At 34.1% G+C, this 21,717-nt stretch overlaps 2 protein-coding genes and 1 long non-coding RNA gene across 3 annotated transcripts; all 3 read right to left on the bottom strand.

Moving 5' to 3' along the window:
• Positions 1-114: 114 nt before the first annotated feature.
• On the bottom strand, positions 115-463 carry LOC109585978 (uncharacterized). The gene is made up of 2 exons (XR_002186761.1): positions 236-463; positions 115-179 (listed from the first exon to the last, which is right to left on the bottom strand). It is a non-coding gene; the product is annotated as an uncharacterized LOC109585978 (long non-coding RNA).
• Positions 464-4,728: 4,265 nt separating this feature from the next.
• LOC109585984 (uncharacterized) lies at positions 4,729-21,706 on the bottom strand. Its single transcript, XM_020002123.1, has 20 exons — positions 21,245-21,706; positions 20,213-20,959; positions 19,546-19,654; positions 18,959-19,110; positions 18,127-18,250; positions 17,577-17,731; positions 15,784-15,883; positions 15,062-15,250; positions 14,100-14,273; positions 13,386-13,553; positions 12,598-12,772; positions 11,722-11,832; positions 11,511-11,611; positions 11,251-11,307; positions 11,051-11,199; positions 10,490-10,619; positions 7,043-7,192; positions 6,244-6,381; positions 5,629-5,933; positions 4,729-5,074 (listed from the first exon to the last, which is right to left on the bottom strand). Exons 1-20 carry the CDS (start codon positions 21,673-21,675, stop codon positions 4,825-4,827), a joined length of 3,915 nt encoding a protein of 1,304 aa, XP_019857682.1. The 5' UTR covers positions 21,676-21,706; the 3' UTR covers positions 4,729-4,824.
• LOC109585985 (RING finger protein nhl-1-like) lies at positions 7,651-9,638 on the bottom strand. The gene has a single exon (XM_020002124.1). It carries the CDS (start codon positions 9,623-9,625, stop codon positions 7,745-7,747), a length of 1,881 nt encoding a protein of 626 aa, XP_019857683.1. The 5' UTR covers positions 9,626-9,638; the 3' UTR covers positions 7,651-7,744.
• Positions 21,707-21,717: the final 11 nt, after the last annotated feature.

The following is a 21,717-nucleotide window of genomic DNA, read 5'->3' as shown; positions in this document are numbered from 1 at the left end:
CAGTTCTAACCTGATTTACAATGATTTCTATTTGATTGTTTGTCTACGTAAGCTCCTCCTCTTATCAGGAGATGTTGAACTCAATCCTGGTCCTATGATTGATGATCAACCATCTTGTCTCTTATTTGCAAAGTGTCTTAAACCACTTGTTGACTGGAAACCATTTGCTCTTTGTCTTCCTGGAATAACACAATCTGATGTCAGTATAATCAATAAAACAAAAAGAAATGCTCACCTCATGAAAATGGCTTTACATAAGAGATGGTTACAAGCTAATCCTACAGCATCATGGAGAGATGTCATTAATGCTTTGAAACAATGTAAAGAGTATGAAATATCAAATAATATTGAACATCAACTGAAATGGTCTACAGAAACTGATAGTAATATGGAAATGACAATCAGTAACAGAGATGCTGCATCAACAGAGCTCACTGGAAGTAGTTTTAATGATAACATTGAAGCCAAGACTGCTGGTCCTCTAACAGCAGTAACAGGTAAGCTTATCTTAATACATCACTTATTAACTGTAACTGATACACTATAACCACAGGTAATCCAAAGGATGTATTAATGACTCATTTTAGTAAACTCACTCATGAAGTCTCAAGTAATATTTATGAAGTAGCAACTGAACTACATACTAAAAGATTGATACCACAACAAGCTTTTGATGATATACTTGTAATGGGAGTAATGACTGATTATACTAAAGCAATGAAACTGATGAGCACATTACTGAGACAATTAGAATCCTCTCTTAATCAAAAGCAGTATCTTATTGATATATGTCATGCATTAATAAACCAACAACATCATACACTAACAGACGTTGCTACTTCTATATTACACCAGTTAGGTAAGGCATGTGTATAAGGTATCAGTGATCAATGTTCCCTACACATCACATGTAGGTCAGTCTGTGCCTGATAATGTCAGCTCAAATACTGTATTACCATCACCAGTTGATGAAGCATCCAATGCTGTAGTACTAGTTAGTAATATAAAAGGTAATAAATATTTATAATGTATGTACTAGACTAGTACATGTGTTTAAGATGTACATGTACATGTGCATTTTTGGTGGTGTATTATCTATATGTGTTGATCAATAGGTCAGTCTGATGTAGCTAATTTAAAACCCATTAGTTCATTGCCTGATGATGTTCAAGGATATGCTGAAAATATGAGACAACACTATAAACACCAACCTATTGTTGCTACAGACTGGCCACCAAGAATTGGAAACAATTACTTTGGAAGATTAGCATTAGTTCAAAAACAAGACTCAAGTATGCAAACAAAATCAGCTTGGCATTTGTTAAAAGGACAAGTTGATAAAATTGTTCAACTAACTGAAAATGAAGAGATAAGTGTTGAAGATGTCCTTCGACCCACAGATAGTTCTCTGTCTCTCAGAGTAGTAATAGACGGTCCTCCTGGTATTGGCAAGACAACACTCTGTCGTAAACTATTAAATATGTGGTCTAATGGAACACTTGTACCCCAAAAGTATGAGTTGGTACTTTACTGCCCTTTAAGGAATAGCAAAATAGCTATGGCAAAAACACTATCTGACTTGTTTGAGTATAGGCGTTACGAAGTTCCCAAGGTATCTGAATGGTTTGAGAAGAAAAATGGAGAAGGATTACTGATAATCTTTGATGGTTGGGATGAACTAAGTGAACAACTCAGGCAGTCTTCTTTAGCTGCTGTTATCATTCACAGAAAGCAGTTAGACCAATGTTCATTAATTGTTACCTCTCGTAGCTATGCCTCCTCTTCACTTTTGAAAATAGATACTCTCAGTAGACATGTTCAGGTCATTGGGTTTTCTGAGGAAGAAGTATCAACAGTAATTATACAAACACTTCAAAAAGATCCAAAACTAGCACAACAAATTATTGAATACTTACATCTCAATGATGATGATGCTGATAGTGAAAGTGTTGATGAAGCAATTGAATTACCAGCAGATGAAGACTCACAATTAGCAGTGAAACTCATTAATGATCTTAAAATGAGAGATGATGTTCGATCATTGTGTTACATACCACTTGTCTGTTCCATGGTTATCTTAGTTTATTGTAAGGAAGGAGGACACTTACCAACAACACTAACTCAACTGTATGAGAACTTTATTCTACAAACAATCAGAAGACACGTGGAAATAAAACCAAGACATCACATTAACCCACGTACTTTAGGTAGTCTTTCTTCATTGCCATCAATATTAGTTAAACCTTTACAAGAGATGTGTCAATTAGCTTATACTAACCTGGCTATTACAAAAATGACGTTTTCTTCACATCAACTACAGTCACTGAGTGAGGCAGTCAAGGAAGACTATCTCGGATTGATGACAGCATTCATAGAATATGATGAGGAGAAGTATCAATTTCTTCACTTGAGTATACAGGAATTTTTAGCTGCATGGTGGTTAGCTAAGTTTGAGAAAAGGATAGAAGTGTTTAAAGATCACTTTGATGATGATCACTTTCGAATGTGTCTGAGATTTGTGGCAGGTCTAACTCACCTTGAACATGAGAGGTATCAACAGTATTTTAATAAACAACAACTTGACTTACAGTGTAAGAGGAAACCATTGTTTGGATTTGAGGCATGTCATTTCTCTTACTTCTACCAAAATCCAGATATTAAACAGGTACTCTATAATCATGTCATATCTGATAATTTTGACAATATTTTCATTCTTCTTCTTCAAATTCTGTATGAATCACAGAATGCAAAATTGTGTCAAGTTTGGGCACAATCCATCAACAACCACTCACTCTGTCTAGTTAGAAACAGTCAATCATTATCATTGTTTGACTGGTTGTGTCTCAGTTATTGTATAAACAATTCCAACACAACATGGAATCACTTACACTTGGAGACTGTAGAAAATCAGGATCTATCACTTTTAACTAGTGGACTAACCAATAATTCACTACAGTGTAAGAGACTGGAGGTAGAGTTGCGTACACCTACTGATGAATTAATACATAAATTATTACTACCATCACTTCTTTATAATATACAAGAGTGCTACTGTCATCTAAGTGGAGAAGATTTTGTTCCCTGTAGTACATTGCTACAGTTCATAAACCTTCCTCAATTGAAGATTCTTCACTTAAAATTAATTGTGTCAACAATTGAAGATACATACTACACAGACAAGTGCACTGAACTTGAGAAATGCATAGAAATGAATTCAACACTACAAGAAATGAAGTTTGAGTATAGTGGAGGGAAGGAAATAACAAGTACTGTCATAAGTGTCATTATAGGAATAACAAGAAATAAAAAAATGGTTTCATTATCACTACCGGTGATATTAGCAGTTGATTATTATGATGGTCCTACTGTACCTGGTCCAGTAATAGAGCAGATATTAAAGGACAACAACACATTGCAAGCTCTTTCACTGAACATATCTGATATACTCCTACCATCATCACTGAATATAGTAGAGGTGAACACACCACTGACTGCTCTTGAGATAGGAGAGGAGAGTGGTAAACTGATGACATCATCACTCCTTCCACATATCAAAGGATTACGCTGTTTGATACTACATGATCCATACCCACCACATCTTCTATTTCTCTCTCATCCCAGTCTACACACACTTACATTGCCACTAGACACAGCTGAGAGTGCTATTGAACTATTTACTATTCTACAAACCAATACTACACTTAAAGCTTTGAGTTTTGAGATAAAGGAGAAGAGAGTTTATACTAGCAGTATGGGTACTAGTCTACGAAACATGCTAGCACAAAACCGAACACTAAAATATGGGGAGATCAATAATATCTTTCCTAGTTCATTCCTGTCCTTCCTAACAATTGGTCTCAGAAGGAACACCAGTTTACAGCAGTTGAGTGTATCCGTTTCTCTGCCTATTAATGAAGGGATTAGAACATTTATTGATGTCATTTCTCAAAGGAATAATCTCACAGAACTTGAAGTGAAATTCAAATTAGATCAGTCACACAGCAACTGTAGTGAGGAAGAGAAGGAACAAATAATGACTTTATTGTTTTATGAACAGGTACTACCTACTGTTACTAACATGTTACAGTCAAATACAGCCATCAGACTACTGAGGATAGAGTATGAAGATGTTAATGAAGAGTCATCTCAGCCTAACTGGATAGAACTAGTACAACATTTATGTAAAGCTATCTTCAGTCATCCATCACTTGAATACATAAGAATTTTTACTGGATACTCTTTTCCTCCACTCCTGAAGGATCTAAAAGATCAAAAGAAGACATGGATTAATAGATATAGGAAAGAACAAACAAGCAATCTGGTACCAATAGTGGATTTGGTATAAGTAGCAATTTTTATTTTATAATAGTACAATAACCTGACTCTTGTGTAGTGCAATAATATCTTCTGCTCTTTCTCCTCATTCTTGTGCCTCCTGCTCTTTTTTTATAATTGTGTTTCTCTCTGGCCTTAGGCCTTTTCGCTAACTTCTTTATTATTTTTTCAGTCAATTTCTAGTTTATTTTGCACGGCCTTTTTGTCTTGCCATATTAGTTGTTATACTTGATAAAATTGTGGGATAGATATTATTCATTATTATTGACAGTAATAAGTGTGTTTTGTATTTTTAGTTAGAATAAAAAAGAGTAGCCAAATCACGATAATATCATTTGTCTTTTTATGATGCAACATCATGCAACTATATTAAGTGTTATAAATCACACCTCATAGTAATAAAGATAATTGACATAAAAAAAATATTGACACAATCAACAGTTACTAACTAAAAGAACAATAAGTTCAAATTGATAATACTAATAATTGTCATTCTTTCTTATTATTGTTACTACTTTCTTCTTTATTTCGTTTTCTTACTGATGCATTGTTAATGGCCCTAGAGACTGGCTTCTCATCCACAAGATAGTATTCTCCAAGTTCACTAAATGTAACATTTCCTTGTATCATCGTGTCATGATCAATAAAATGATCCACTCCTATTGATATTGGGAGATTAGCTTGAGCGTTTCTGCTTTGCCAATCCTGTAAAACTTTTTCTCTGTTCTTTTTGGCTTTCCTAAGTAGAAGAACCGTTTAAAAATAGAAGCAAAGGTATAGAGTAAGGGACTCTTGAATATTCAACTATACAATTAGAGTTATTAATAACTGGTTAATGAAATCACAGACATTTGCAAGTAAACACATTGGGCATGCATTTACATGTACATGTAATTCATAGGCTACCATATGGCTAGTAAATTTCGAGGGCATGAAATTTTGTGTTTTAGTGACAAACTCTTAATTTTTCAATTTTGAAGGGGTTAAATTTCACGTCAAGGGGGTTAAATTTCACGTTTTTGCCCATGCACTTGCATTAAGTCATATATTTTCACATGCTGTGCATGTGCAGTGAGCATTCCCATGGTAGTAACTTTAAAGGTTAAGAAGTCACCCACAAAATTTAATATCCCACGGAATTTTATACCCGCATGGTATATTATGTAATAAACAAAAATCAAATAATTCATACTTTACGTGTACATGTACATCTGAATCATCTGATTAACAATTAAGTCACCAGCTATACTGTACAGTAACCCAATTACAATGTACATATATTGTAACACTCACCAAACTCTATATATGATCCAACCAATACACACACCAATGCCCATAAACACTGGCAGGTAGAAGAAAGGCCAATAGAAATAAGTGATACTATCATTAGAAGGTAACTCCGTCCCAAAATTACTGGGTATTGAAGTCCCTGAATAAGGATTTAAAAGCTCCTGTAGCGATGATGGTGAGCGAAGTATGAACAGGAGACAATAGTCAAAGAGAACGACAGCCTCAATAATATTCTGAATGGCATACTTGTATGGGCGTACATATATGTGTAAAAATAATAGGAATGCTAGCAGATACACAGGAGCAACCTATGAAAGGAATGACAATGAAAAATAGTAAAAAAGAGGTATTGTGTAGCAGGAAATTTTTGTTGAGTGCTGCAGTGTAATTTTCATTTGTTTCGTTAGTCATAAGTTTTAACAAAAATTTTAGACAATGAAAGTTTAAAATTAAGTGGGTGTGACTGAGTTAATGATTACTGTTAATCAATGAAAATTATTAACGAAACTATCTTGTAAGGCCTGCTTGGATGGACAAAAAATTTTATGGCAACGAAAATTTTCTTCTATATGGTATTATCATACATTATGTATCAAGCAATTATTCTAATCAACATACTGTTCTTCCTGGTAGTCCAATTGCAATTCCTATCAGGAGCATACGACTGAATAGTTCAATGCCACCCCACCATGAACAATGGGATCTGTATCCAGCCTTCAGTGCATCAATAGCACTTATCAGTATGGGGTATCTTTCCTAGCAAGAAATTAGATTGTTGAAATTGTTATAATAGTATAGCTACAGACAATGTTATACACTAAAACACACTGGTAATTGTGCATGTATACTTTTGCAAAATTTTAATCAGCTTTAAAATTTTTTAAAATCTGATTTCAGTTGGAATCAGTTTAAAATTTCTACATAACCTAAAGACATGTATACGCAACAAGAAAATGAAAATTCTCTCCTTTCATTATTGGAAAAATTTTGGCCAATGACCCTGTACTATTATAGTACAGGGACATTGACCTGATTTCGGAGCAACTGTAAAAAATTTTTTAAAATCCACTTTTGATTGGAATGAGCTGAAACTTTGTAAACAACATAAGTACATATATTTGTATTGGGAAAAGCACAAAAATGAAATATTTTTCTGTTTCATTTTTGGCAAAACTTGGCAACTGGGACTCAAGCCCATATTTTCAGCAACTTTAAAAATTCACAAATTTAATTGGAATCAGCTTTAATGTTCTATGCAACATAACTACATGTATATGAAGGAAAAATAATTTAAAATAGAGACTTCTCTTTTTGCAATTTTTGGAGCAGTTTTTGAGCAACTTTACAATCCACTAATGAAAAACTGCATGAGCACAATGCCTCATGTACAATAAAGAAATTAACAGTATTGCCTTACTTGAAAGAATTGATGATTCCGAAACATGACCATCAAAACAACTAAAGGTATCAATAATATCAGACCCAGTAAGAAAATGATCGCCAGGACCCCCAGAACAATGTGTGATACATCTCTGAAGCACTGAATGTTACCATCTAAATACCAACGCTATATAATAAAACAAAAATAAGTATAAAAAATCTTTAGAATCAACTAGAGTATTTATTTGGCACCCCCAAAGTATAGGCTCAAAAGACACCGAAAGTATATGAACTAGAGACTCCTAATATATCTACAGGGTGCTCTAAAATAAAAAAAACCCACCATTCTAATCCCTAAACCCTAAAACAATAGAATATTGCTAATATGTATACATTGTGTAAAAAATACAAACTCAATCAGAATCAGCTCAAACTTTCTACACAACATAAGAACATGTATATGTATCAGAAAATGTAATAAAATTGAGAATTCTATACTTTTCAATTTTGATGAAATTTGGCCAAAAGGGACTTTTGCCCCATTTGGGAGTAACTTCAAAAATGTGTAAAAAATCCAAAATTACCTCAAACTTTTAAGATAAGTATATGCATACAGAGCACTCTCTCTCATATGAAAGAAGGTAGTATTAATTTGTTTGTATTGGTAAATAGATTAAACGCAACAATAACTACTAATAACTACTAACGAATATTAATAACAAGTTCACTATAGTTCAGTTCAATAAAGTACCAATCTGCCGTTGTTGCTATCACAAACATACATGACTCCATTACTGTCAAACGCAATTCCTTTGGGGCAAACAAACTGGTCAATATTACTGCCACGCTCTCCAAAACAACAAACAAAATCACCTCCAAAAGTGAAAACTGAGATACGATGATTGCCAAGTTCTGCTACATACAGGAGGTTACCAGGACCAACAGCAATACCATGAGGAAGAAACAGCTCCCCAGGAGCAAATCCCTTCTTGCCAAAAGAAGAGACATATTCGCCATGATGAGTAAACTTTTGAATTCTGTTATCAAAGCCATCAGTGACATAGAGAAAATCTTCACCATCAATGACTACTAATGCCATACCATTGACATTACTAAACTCACGAATACTTTCAGGAGAAATACCATTAACATTACCATCAGCTGGCATAGGTTTAACGGTTTTGGACCTCCATTGAAAAGAACGAATGAATCTCAGATCAGAAGACAATATATGAACTTTGTCCTTATCAGCAATGTATATGAACCCAGTGACAAAAGAGGCTGCAACACAACTGGGGCTACTCATAAAACTGATAGGATCAGACATTTTCTTACATAATGAACCATTTAAATGTAAAATTTCAATTGATTTCTTTGATACAAGAATGGCATAATTACTGGATGATAAGCAAACATAGCAAGCGGCATCATCAGATTTCACAACAGAAAGAGGTTTATTGGGTGGACAGAAATATTTGGCAGTGAAACTAGCTTTATACACTGTACACCAGTACTGAGTGAATAGAACAATGCCATTTTGGCCTCCAGCAACATTAGAACAGTGCTGTAGCCCACACATAGCACGAGATGGAGTAATGGTATCAAAATGAGGATTAAACGGAACAACTAGAGATTCAAGATCAAGTTGTACATCAAAAACACAAACTGATAAAGAATGAGCACCACAAGACAATGGAGAACAATGAACTTGATACACTCCAGGAGAATCAGTCAGCTTGATCTTATACTCTTTATTATGCTCCTTGCCTTTGACAACTGGAATTAAACTACACTTCAATGAAGACACTGGAATGATCAAATTTTCCCCACAAGTAGTGGATTCAATAGAGAGAAAGAATGAGAGTAATCGTTCATCAGTGCAGTGAACTTTAGTTACTTGTACAAAAAATTCAGAAAAGAAGAGAGCACGAGGAATAGCAACTCCATAATAATCACAAGGAATGGAAGGAGCACTCATTGAATAACATTGAGAAAGAGCATTCAGCTCCGCAATAGACAGCAATAGATGATCTGCTTGAGGAACACCATCAACAGAGCTACTTTCTCCTCCTCCAGTCTGCAGGAAACGGAGCAATTGGTCAATATTCTTCCATTGCTGCTCAGGATCCTCATGGCTAAACTGTTGTAAGTGGGCTTCTCCTCTCACTTCAGCTTTCACTTCACTGAACTGCTCAACGGCTGATAGTAAATTCTGTACCAAAACGATATTAAGCATCTCATGGGAAGAGAATTTGCTCAAATTGTTATGTAATTCAGTGCAAGCAACACAAAGGGGGCTGGTACACATCTTACAATAATTAGCAGCAGTGTTCTTGTGGCAGTTGCCACACTTAAACTCTTTCTTCAGGCTAGAATGTATTTCCTTACACTTGTAGAGGTAGAAGGCAGTAGAAAGGGCAGCTACTCCTCCATCAGGTAATTCTGTGTGCCTGCAACAAGTTGGGCAGTAGAAGGAATGAGTATCTTCTTTTGGTAGCTTCTCGAGGCAAGTCTGACAGAAAGAATGATGACAAGGAAGTGTTTTAGGGTTGGAATAAACCTCAAGACACACTGAACAAGTGAGGAGTTCCTCTAAAGAAGAAGTTGCTCTGACAGCCATTCTGAAAAATGTGCAGTTGTGGACCATAGTGCTGGGCGATATATCAAAACTCACGATATTTAATCGATATAATGCGGTATCGATACTTATCAATATCGAAAAAACTTGAAGAAAATATCGATAATGAGACCACGCCCACAAAATGGTTACATAACCTTAATAAATGGTTAATTAACTATAGGAGTAACATCTATAAAATTACTAAAATGTATTTTCTTGGAAAGTAGATGAAGTAGCTGAAGTATATGAAGCCAAAGAAGGTTTATATAATGCTTTTCAATAATAATTTTTCTCAGAAATGGCTTTATTTAGCCATTTTTAGTAATATTAAAGTTAATGGGTGTGGCTTAATAACTTATCGATAAAAAATATCGATATCCTCATTTTTAGGCAATATCGTATCATATCGTATCGTTTCAAAATTTTCAATATCGCCCAGCACTAGTGGACCACGTGGTTTTGGACATTAGGGTGGGGCCGTGGGTTATTAATAATCATAATTTATGGTTGTCATAGGTTGGCCAACTTTAAAAATTCATTAAAAATATAATTTCGATCAGAATCAACCCAGACTTTTTACACAACTTAGGAATATATATGAGCATCAGATAAAATTATAAAAATGGAGAATTATCCCTTCATCATACTCTAGTTGATTGAATCTCCAGGCATGGTACTCGGCCCACATAACCATTTGCTAAATATTTTTCTTTCACTCAAAAAAACACATTACAAAAAAGCAAAAAGTGGCATATTTCAGATAAATTATCCCCTGCTTTAATTACAATCTGTTCTCTTAGCCACTCTTTCTTATTAATCTACATGTACTACACATACAAGATATAATCTTGTTCTATATCTTACCATGACATCATTACTGCCATTAATGTCTGCTAGTATAGGACAATGGAGTAGCATCATACAGGTGTAGCAGAGAGGAGCATAAGTGACCAGAATGAGGCTCCACAATCCATGAAATATTTTGCGCCGCCCTCTATGATAAAATTAAAAGTCACAATAATAAAAGAGTTTAATAACATTCTTTCATGCATTTACAATGTACAAAGTATGTTGTGACCAGAATGGCAGTACAGCAACAACAATGTGTGGTTTTGACAAGTTATTTTACCAATGTTGTTATACAGGACTTCCTGTTGCAATGTCAATACAAATACAACCAAAAAAGGAATGTGTATTACTGATTTATTGTATTGTACATTATAAACAAGCCTTCAATAATGAAGCTATAAAAGCTGGTGCATCTCTACAGGTCACAGATTTTAGGCAATAACTAATTTTTAATCTCAAAGTACAGCATGACCAAAATCAATTTTGCTAGAAATCCTACTGCATGGAGTGCATGTATTAGTCTCGTCACCTAGTCCCTTATGCATGGATGTAAATAATGAAAAAAGCATGTCTCACCTTTTCCAGCGAAGAAAGAAAAACGGTACAATGAAAACCAGGAAAGGAGGAATGAACCTTGGGAGAAAGAGTAAAACTGACGGAGCTTTGCTCAGGAAACAAAAATCAACAGGAAAATAAAGCCCAAGGAGGTTACCAAGATACAGCATCTGTTTAAGAATTAAGATATACAAATAAAATAATAATTTTTTTAGTCTTACGTATTGTCGAGAGTTCCAGAATGAAATAGGAAAATATTCAGTTGTATAATAGACAGTCTACAATAATAAAAAATATACAATCAAGTTATACAGTGGTCAATTTGATTTTTTGTATGAGTACAAAAATGCTTTTAAAACAGACATTTTGATTGGAACGAATGATCATTGAAATATTGTATACAAATGTATACAAGTACATGTACATGTATATATATATACATTGTACATATATATGTGTATTATTAAAAATTGTTTTTCACCTGAATGTAAAATAAAATTGGCCTCATTGAATGTGGGAATGTTATGCCCAGTTTAACTGATGCCAGCAGTACAGCAACAATAACCAACACATAAACAATAACTACAAAAAATAGATAGCAAAAAAATTTAAATTTACAGTATAAAAGGAGAGGTAGAAATGGCAATACAAAAATAGCATAAAAAATACATGTACATGCTTGTTTAACATACTAAGTATTGCTGTTGCATAATAGATATGGTAGTTTCCTTCACAGCCTTCTTTACACTGTAGTCTCAGTATAGTGACAGTTGTATTATCACCACACTGTCCACATAGTGTACCTATAGAAAAGTATTGAGTGAATCACATTCACCTATTTCTCCAACATGTACATGTACATGTAACTTTTACATGCACTCCTTCCTTGCTGGCTCGCTCTTTTGCTCTTTCTCTCTCGCTCCTTCCCTTCCACCCTTATTCTTTAATGGTGAGATACAGCAAAATTGTATTACATGTACATGTATATGCAAAAAGCTCTATGAAATTACCATACAACCAAAAGCTTTCTAAACTTTTGTCAATGTGTGGCCACAAAATTAATCAGTCATAAATTGCAAATTTTTCCGTACAAACTGAATAATTTTTTTAATGCAAAATAAATCTTTCAGGAATATGCCAAAATAGCAAATGTAGTATGCCAAACTCTCAAAATTAAGTATTAGTTAAAGCACAGTTCCCCGTGCTGTATTTCCAGTACAGCACAGGAGGAACCGTGCTTTTACTAGTTTATGGTCATAGTGCGTGGGTGCATCAAAGGCACCAGCCCTAGTCCAAGTGAAGAATAGCCTAAAGAGAACCAAAAGGCTGAAAAGAGACTGGACTATCTGCTCGTGGAGTCTTCTACATTGTGTGGCTCTTAGGGGGGGCGGTCACAGTTTATACAACAGGAAACCACAAACTGTGCTGTATGGGCCACAAACTGTGCTGTATGGACCACAAACTGTGCTGTATGAACCGGAAGTGTGCTATATGAGATATACAGCACGGGCGGTGCCTTTGATGCACCCACGCACAATACATTAAAGTCTATATTGTATACTACTAACCTATTCTTGGTGGGTGGCACTGCTGATTAGGTTGTGAGTAAGAGTATTCAGTGATGCAGTTATCATTATTGTCATTCATACACTGACAGTATGTGATTGGGCAAGTGTACACATCAAGATTAGGATTACTGTCCTCAACTGCTTCTTCTCTATCGAAACCAGCCCAATAACCATTCTAATAAAAATTAAAACAATTCAAAATGATTTAATTTACATTACAAATGTACACGTATATGCAGTGATTTTTATTAGTTTTAACTTTTACAATAAAAGTGTCTGTACATGTACATTTATGCATACGTCAGACATGAGGTTATAACTACTATTACTAATTTTGGCCTGATTTTGCAGCAACTTAAAAAAATTATTAACAATTTTGATCAAAATTAGCTCAAACTCTCTATACAACATGAGTACCATATTTGCTCAAATAAACACCCTGCTCAAATAAACGCCCATGACAAATATTTTCTAACTATAGATACGCATATTTTACCCAGTATATGTGCCCTAGGATTTAGATCGTCCCAGATAGCCTAACTGTTGGAGTACAGTTTGGAATGCCACAAGGTCATGGGTTCGAATCCACTATAGGTTTTTTGTTTTTTTTATTTGAATTTTCTCTGTTAAGAAATAAACGCTCGGGCATTTAATCAAGCAAATACGGTACATATATATGTATCAGGAAATATTATAAAAATGAAAAACTCTCTCATAGTCATTTTTGATGAAATAGCATGTACATACATGTACATGTACCGTATTTGGCAAAATAATAAATTCCTTACCCTCAAGAGGATGGCATCATGACTCTCATCACAGTCCAGTACAGCAAAAGGATCATCTCTAGCTCCAGTACAGACACAAGTATACTCAGCATTGTTATCAGGGGACACTTGTAGATCATAGCCAGGAGGACAGGGCAATACGTGGAATGAGAGATTGAGGTAGTTGTACTGTAAGAATGGGCAGAGAAAGAAATAAGAATACAATGTCACCGTATGGTGGGATATTTTGAAGGGAGTTAAATTTAGTGAATTGCTAAAATTAATTTTAGTAATTGGTGAATTTTAATTTGGCAAATTTGTGGCCATTTGCCATTGAGCATACACATAATGGCTCAAAATGGCGGATTTTCATTTTGGCAAATGGCTATGAAAATGCCAAATTTGCCAAATTTAAATCCCTCCAAAATTTGTTGCTATACGGTGCCATAAAGCCCCAAATTTTGTGGGTCAAAAATTTTTTTAAAATTTTAATTTCTTATTAAAATTAATTTTTGTCTTAATTGTCATTTCTGTTATAAATCTGCATGCTACCCACGTGATGCAAAATTTTGTTAGTCAAAAATTTTATCAAACAAAAATATTTGCCTGACAAATTTGACAATTAAAATTTTGACTGACAAAAATTTGGAGCTATATACCATAAGAGGCAATTAAATGAGAGACAAAATAATATTCACACACATAAATTTAATAATAATTATGTGATACACTCACTGCAATTCCATTGGGATTATCAATCTGTACCAGTACCCTCTTATCACTGGCAGTGTATACAGTCAGTTGCTGTGTCCTTACACTAGAGGGCAGTCTCAAGGTGTACTCCACCTCACTTGATTTATTAGGATAGACTGGTAACAGACTGGGACTGAATATAGCTGATACCTCATTCTACAATAGAACATGCAAACATACACAGTAAAGAATTATACAAATACATTGTACAGTGCACTGGTACACGTAATTTCAAGGTTGGTTTACAATATTAAACTAGTCCTAACATTACGTTAATGCTGGAATATAATCTGGTTCAATTCTAGCAGAAAGCATGCATTAAAAGGTCAAATCGCCCACACTTTTGATTGAAATCAACGGTACGCTGACCTAGCGTCTTATTACAAATCAGCCTTAACATGAATATACATGTACATGTATGCAATACTCATAATGATTCCCACACATACTACAACAACTCAATATACAATGTACATGTACCGCTTAAGCCTGGATTACACTCGCCAAAAAAGGCAAGGGGAATGAATAAAAAATTAAAATTTGGCTGTTTTTGTGTCAACTTCAATGTACACTACATACATTGTACATGACAGGTACATGTACATGTATAACTGTACATGTATACATGTACCGTAGGGCGCCTTTTTTTCGAGGGCTATGAATTTCGTGGATTTTTATTTCGCGGATTTAATTTTCGCGAATTTATGCCGTCTGCCATCTTGTACCGTATTGATTTGATTTTCGTGAAAGTAATTTTCGCGAATCTTTAAAACAATCGCGAAATCCGCAAAATTTATAGCCCTCGAAAAAAAGGCGCCCTACGGTATCATTAATGACAAGAGTACAAAATACCTAAGGATAGTACCTAATAATGATACCTATTATGTACTCTTGATGATGATAAGAAGGTATTTATACACATATACATGTATTTATCTACGTACCTTTCCCATGTACACTTCACTGTAGTCTGCTGGAGGGTTGAAGTCATCAGTGATGGTGAATAGAGAGGAGAGGGTGGCTCTTAGACTTTCATTCTCGTCAATGACACGAGCAACAAAATATGTTGGATTATTGAACTGATCCAGGCCTGTTATGTGGAGCGTTTTATCTTCTCCTGGTCTGAGCGAAATCTAACAATAAAATAAAGTTTATAGTAATCTTAGTACAATGAATTTTAAACTACTGTCTACTAAAGTTCATATTCATTTATGTACATGTACATAAGTAAATACATGTAAATACATGTATGCCATTAGGAGCGTACTTAATAAAGCCAGTTACACATCAGACAATTAGCCTGCAATACAAGTATTCTCCATATATGGAAATTATTTTATTCCATGATAATTGATCAAGCCACAAAAATAACCAGTAGTAAAATTATTACATATGACTTATTACATGACGGATTTCTTTTGTTGGGTCAAACTTTAATTCTAATCAGACTTTGTGGGTTTTATTTCCGTATGTCTTGTGTTAGACTAAAAAAAGACACCCATCTACATTTGTACATGTACATGTACTCCATGTGTTTTCTAGATTAATACATGTATTTTATTTTAACAGCTGGGGAATGAAAAATTGGCAAACAAAATAAACCCACTGTATGGTATAATGAATTACACATATGTACATGTACATTTACACGTCCATCATTACTCACAGTGCTATCTGTAAATGAGTTCACATCAATGGTGATAGCTGGAGTCTGCATATAATATGAACTGTTGGTTGAATCCTCGTGAAACGTATTGTTGTTTTCACTATTGAAAAAAGACAGTACTACATGTACATGTTGTAATAAACTGGTATAATTGGAAAAATATTTGTCGGAAACAATTCAAATTTTTCTATACACAGCATAAGGACATTAGTATTTAGCAAAAAATGTAACAAAAAATTAAGGATGATTTTGAAGCAAATTTTTGAAAAAAATTGTGAGCCAAATGCAATTTAAGATTCTTCACTAAAACATAAACATGTAGGTGTTCTTTACTTTCTACTGCATGTGGGAAAATGCAGTGTATTTAGACAAAATCTCTGAGCTATCTTGCTGCTGGAAAAAACTTTATCATACATATACACATATATATGGTGCATGAATTCAATCTTAGAAACAGTTTTGCTATTTTTGAAAATTGGCTTGCTTTTAAAAATGCTCATAACTTGGAAATTACTTGTCAGAATCAGCTGAAACTTTCTACACAGCATAAGTACATCAATATGAATTAGAAAATGTAATAAAAATAGGGGGTGATTTTTGAGTCATTTTTTAGAAAAAACCATGGGCTATAGTACAGGGTATTTTATAGAAATTGGCCGATTTTTTAAAATGGCCGTAACTTGAAGAGTTCTAGTTGGAATTAGCTCAAACTTTCTACACAGCAAAAGTACATCAATATGTATCAGAAAATGTAATAAAAATTGGGGGTGATTTTTGAGTCATTTTTTAGAAAAAACCATGGGCTATAGTACAGGGTATTTTACAGAAATTGGCCGGTTTTTTTAAATGGCTGTAACTTGAAAAGTTTTAGTTGGAATTAGCTCAAACTTTCTACACAGCATAAGTACATCAATATGAATTAGAAAATGTAATAAAAATAGGGGGTGATTTTTGAGTCATTTTTTAGAAAAAACCATGGGCTATAGTACAGGGTATTTTATAGAAATTGGCCGATTTTTTAAAATGGCCGTAACTTGAAGAGTTCTAGTTGGAATTAGCTCAAACTTTCTACACAGCATAAGTACATCAATATGCATCAGAAAATGTAATAAAAATTGGGGGTAATTTTTGAGTCATTTTTTAGAAAAAACCATTATAGTACAGAGTGTTTTTTAGAAATTGGCTGATTTTTTAAGATGGCCGTAACTTGAAAAGTTTTAGTTGGAATTAGCTCAAACTTTCTACACAGCATAAGTACATCAATATGTATCAGAAAATGTAATAAAAATTGGAGGTAATTTTTGAGTCATTTTTTCAAAAAAGCCAGTACAGGGTATTTTTTAGAAATTGGCCGATTTTTTAAAAATGGCCGTAACTTGAAAATTTTTAGTCGGAATTAGCTCAAACTTTCTACACAGCATAAGTACATCAATATGCATCAGAAAATGTAATAAAAATTGGGGGTAATTTTTGAGTCATTTTTCAGAAAAAACCATGGGCTATAATACAGGGTAATTTTCAGAAATTGGCCAATTTTTTTAAAATGGTCGTAACTTGAAAAGTTTTAGTCGGAATTAGCTCAAACTTTCTACACAGCATAAGTACATCAATATGTATCAGAAAATGTAATAAAAATTGGAGGTAATTTTTGAGCAATTTTTCAGAAAAAGCCATTAAACAAGGCATTAAAAATCAATAAAAGGGGAGGCTGTAGAAATATTAACATAATTCCCATAATTATATGCTACACCCAAAATTGTCTGATAACATCTTTATACTCTTAAATAACTTACCCAAATTCAAATACTGGCCATGAAGGAAAGCTCTTGATGCTGAATATGTTGTTATAGTTGTCCCGATCACTGCTGTAATAGGAGCAAAGGTCAAAGTAAGACATGTACATTACTGATCCTAGCTGAGCATGATTGCCATGAAAATGTATCATACGCTATAATAAAAAAGAAAAATAATAATAATAATGATATACTAGGTCTTAAAATCAATCGAAATATTAATAAAGGTCCCAATACTTAATAAAGGCCATTTCAATTTGTATTTGTATGTATGCCTACTATGCCATTGTCCTTATATTTTATGCGAAGTTTTGACTTGATTCTGATCACAAAATTTGGAGTTGTAATTAAATGTACATGTACATGTAGAAAGTTTGGCTTACAAAAACAATTGATTGTCTATTACCAAAATCAACTTTGGAATAAATTCTATTCATTCTTAAGCTGTGTAGACAATTTAAGCAAATGATTTTTACTAAAATTGAAACAAAAGCATTTTAAAATTTAATGGCAAAGGCCTTTTACATCTGTTACTAGACTTACTACTTACTGGATTCCAATCAACTGGTGCTGTATTCTCATCTTCATACAAAATGAAACAAAGTGGGTTGAACAGTAACTGAGTAAAAACTGATGGAAACCTTTGGAGATCAACTCTAATTGAAGCACCAAGTCTACAGAAAAATAAAAATTAGAATTAATGAGAAAAAATATTCACTTTATTAATAACATTGATTTGGATTTTCTTTGCCATACCGTATAGCGGAAAATTGTCTTGGCCCAAAATTTTCGTGGATTTTGCATTTTTTTAAAAATCCATGAAAATAAAATTTGTGAAAATTGATTTAATATGGTTCAAGAAGGCCAAAAAGTAGAAAACCACAAAAATTAAAGTCACGAAATTTATTTTTGAACAAATTTGTGAAATTTTTGGGCCACAAAAATTTTCTGCTATACGGTAGTTACAGTGTCAGTAGCAGTCAATTTAAATTGTGGCCATGCAAGCACACATAATGGTAAATGATGGGCTGTCCCGTTGCTTTGTCAAAACTAGCGGCGGCTGTTCATTGCTGACAAAAACGGCTTGAGTATACATTGTGCAACAATAATTTATATTAGGTAACCTGTGTCATATGACAATGCAAGCATAGTGTTAGTGGAGCATAAATAGTGATCAAGCAATGTTAAAATAACTGTCATAATGAGGTTAAGTACATAATAGTCATCAAAAATAACATTGTAAGGATAAACAAAATTACTGAACTGCTATAGCTCTAAAACTATAAGTAATTTTATTTAATAATAAGAAGCATATAGACTATAATATTTATGGTTAAAATAATGAATAGTATGAGTGTACATGTAGATGTATGTGTATTTACATTCCAGTGTTGTTGATAAAGAATATCTGAGCTGTCTTGTATAGCTTCATTTGGGCAAAAGCAGTGAAGTGCATGGCAGCCCCACCAGAAATGGTCACATCATTACCAATGAATGAGAGAGAGCCTCTCACTAGTAGGAGACAACCAATGACCTACAGAGAGGGAAATAAAAGAGAGAAATGAGATTGAAATGGTAGAAAAGAATAGTTGAAAGAGTAAGAGAGAGAGAGGGAGGGAGGGAGGGAGGGGGGAGAGGAAGGGAGAGAGAGAGAGAGAGAGAGAGAGAGAGAGAGTGGAGGGAGAGAGATGAAATAAAAAGAACACATGTAATTACATGTATGTTCATGGACTTACGTAACTTTTGATGTAATCATGTACATGTAGTTTTTCTAGTGTTAATTCTACTACTACTTAATTTTAAATTAGCAAGTTTCACTTTGATCGTTAAGTGGATGGCACAGACATTGTTACATGTATAATTTTTAATACATAAAGGATGGTGAGATGAAGTGTTTAGGTGTACATAAAACGATTACTGTACAAGTATAGATGCATAAATACACAACTATAATGTCAATCAATCTTACTCTTAATGTTGGTCCTCTGTTATCTATGAAGTCATTAGCTCCTTGTAGAGCAATGTGAGTGAAACCAGCAATGAGTGTCCCACCATTTGAATCATGAGCAGTGAAATTACTACAATACATAATTGAGTGAATTATTTGAGTTATTATGTATACACAGAACACTTTCATTGTAATACAAACTTAAACTAATAAGAGTACATCAATTAGTAACTCCACTTACACATACCCACACACACGTATATGTACATGCACATGTACATGTATGTACAGGTACATGTACAAGTACTCAATTAGAAACTAGTGTATGTGGAAATACATGACTAATTTTAAAAGCATTACTCATATAGAAAGATATACAGTATGGTACATCAATTAGCAAACATATCACACACCCATATGTAGATATAGACGTACATGCACATGTACATGCACGCACGCATAACATAATTTCGTACAAGTACATGTACGTTTAGAAACATGTACATGTATAAGATGAGAGCATTAGTTGTTGAGAGAAATATTAAACCTTTTCATAGCATTACGGGCAGATAAGGAAAGACAGCCCTTTAATACAATATTCTAGTATAATATTACAATAACAATAGTAACTTCAATGATAACACTCATGCCAAATTCCCTTGTACTATACATACATACATGTACTTACCAATTCTCTACTATAGATGGTATGATAGTATCTTGTGTCTGTACGTTGAATAAAGAAGCAAATGCTATGGCGGCTCCTTGCTCTCCTTTATTACCAGTAAAAGCTGATCTTCGAACGACAAGGTAATCATGACTACCATTTAATCGAGTCTGTAACGATAGGATCCCTCCTCCAGTATGTGCAGTATTATTAATAAACTCGCTGTCTTCTATTACAGTCACACTCAGTTGCTCATCGTGTCTAATCTTAAGATAGGCAATAAGAAATGCACCAGCCCCTCCATCACATACATTATGGATAAATTTGCATCTCCTAAACTTCAATGAGTGAGCAACTTCCCTACCATCCAGTCCAATATAAACTGCCCCACCAAACGATTCGGCGTAATTATTAAGAAAGTGTATGTCTTCGAAAATACCAGTGACATTTACGTATCTCTCAGTTATTATTATACCCAGTGCTCCTCCTCTTGCTGGGTAATACTGCTGATTAAGAACTTGGCTGATCTGTTGGCTAAGTAACTGAGAGGGTACTTCCCCTCTGTTGTTCTTAAAAGTACAGTTTGTGACATTTACGAAAACTCGAGGAATTTGTGGGTAAGACGAGAAGAAATAGGAGAGAGAGAGACCGGCAGCATCTGCTCTGAATCTTTGGTTGTTAGTAGTTACCGAGTTGTTGATGAAGGACGTGTTGAGTATGGTAATTGTTAGTGAGTTTTTAATGTCAACTGAAGGAGATAGGAAATCTCTAGAGAGAAAAATAAACACGAAATGGTTAATGGTAATTTTGACATGTTGCAGTTACCAAAATTAATCATACACTTATAATTAACATGAATTGATAACATTGAATAAATTAGTAGGTACCAAGTACTAAAATAGTTCCAGGAAAATTAGTGAGTCGTAACTTCTTAAAACATCAATAATGTGTAAAATTAATGAAAACACTAAAATTAGCAATAACAATTCCCCCCCACCATGAAAAGGTATCATTATTGATGTACATGTAGATCTACATATAAATTAATTTTACCTAAAAATGCAGTCATTAATTGTAACGTTGTCCACCTCATCCATTCTCAGTGAGTAACAGCCTCTAAAAGTGACACCACTAAAGGAGACATGGCTGACATTGGAGAAGGTTATTTGTGATATATTGGCTGGAGAAGAGTCTATATCAGGCCTACAGGATATAACAGCATCTCTTTCAAGAGAAATAATACTCAGAGAATAGTCCAGGGTGAAGTTCTCCTCCAGTAGAGTGTATTCTCCAGGAGAGAGGGTGACAGTCACTGGCTCAAGACTTTGTATTGAGAGGAGTAACGTGCTGATGTCACTGCAGTTTAGTACAGGCTCGTTCAGAATAGTACATGATTCACTACTAGACCCAGGACGAAGATTATAGTTAGTAGAGATCACTGTAGGGACGAGCATAAGACAAAGACACAAGCAGAAGGCAACCATATTTTCACTTGACCTGAACTAACTTTGCTGACGGCTTGAGCA

Source organism: Amphimedon queenslandica, unplaced genomic scaffold (genome assembly GCF_000090795.2).
Source record: "Amphimedon queenslandica unplaced genomic scaffold, v1.1 AMPQUscaffold_12974, whole genome shotgun sequence".
NCBI classification, from domain to species: domain Eukaryota; kingdom Metazoa; phylum Porifera; class Demospongiae; order Haplosclerida; family Niphatidae; genus Amphimedon; species Amphimedon queenslandica.
This window is presented reverse-complemented; position numbering and strand designations above follow the sequence as displayed.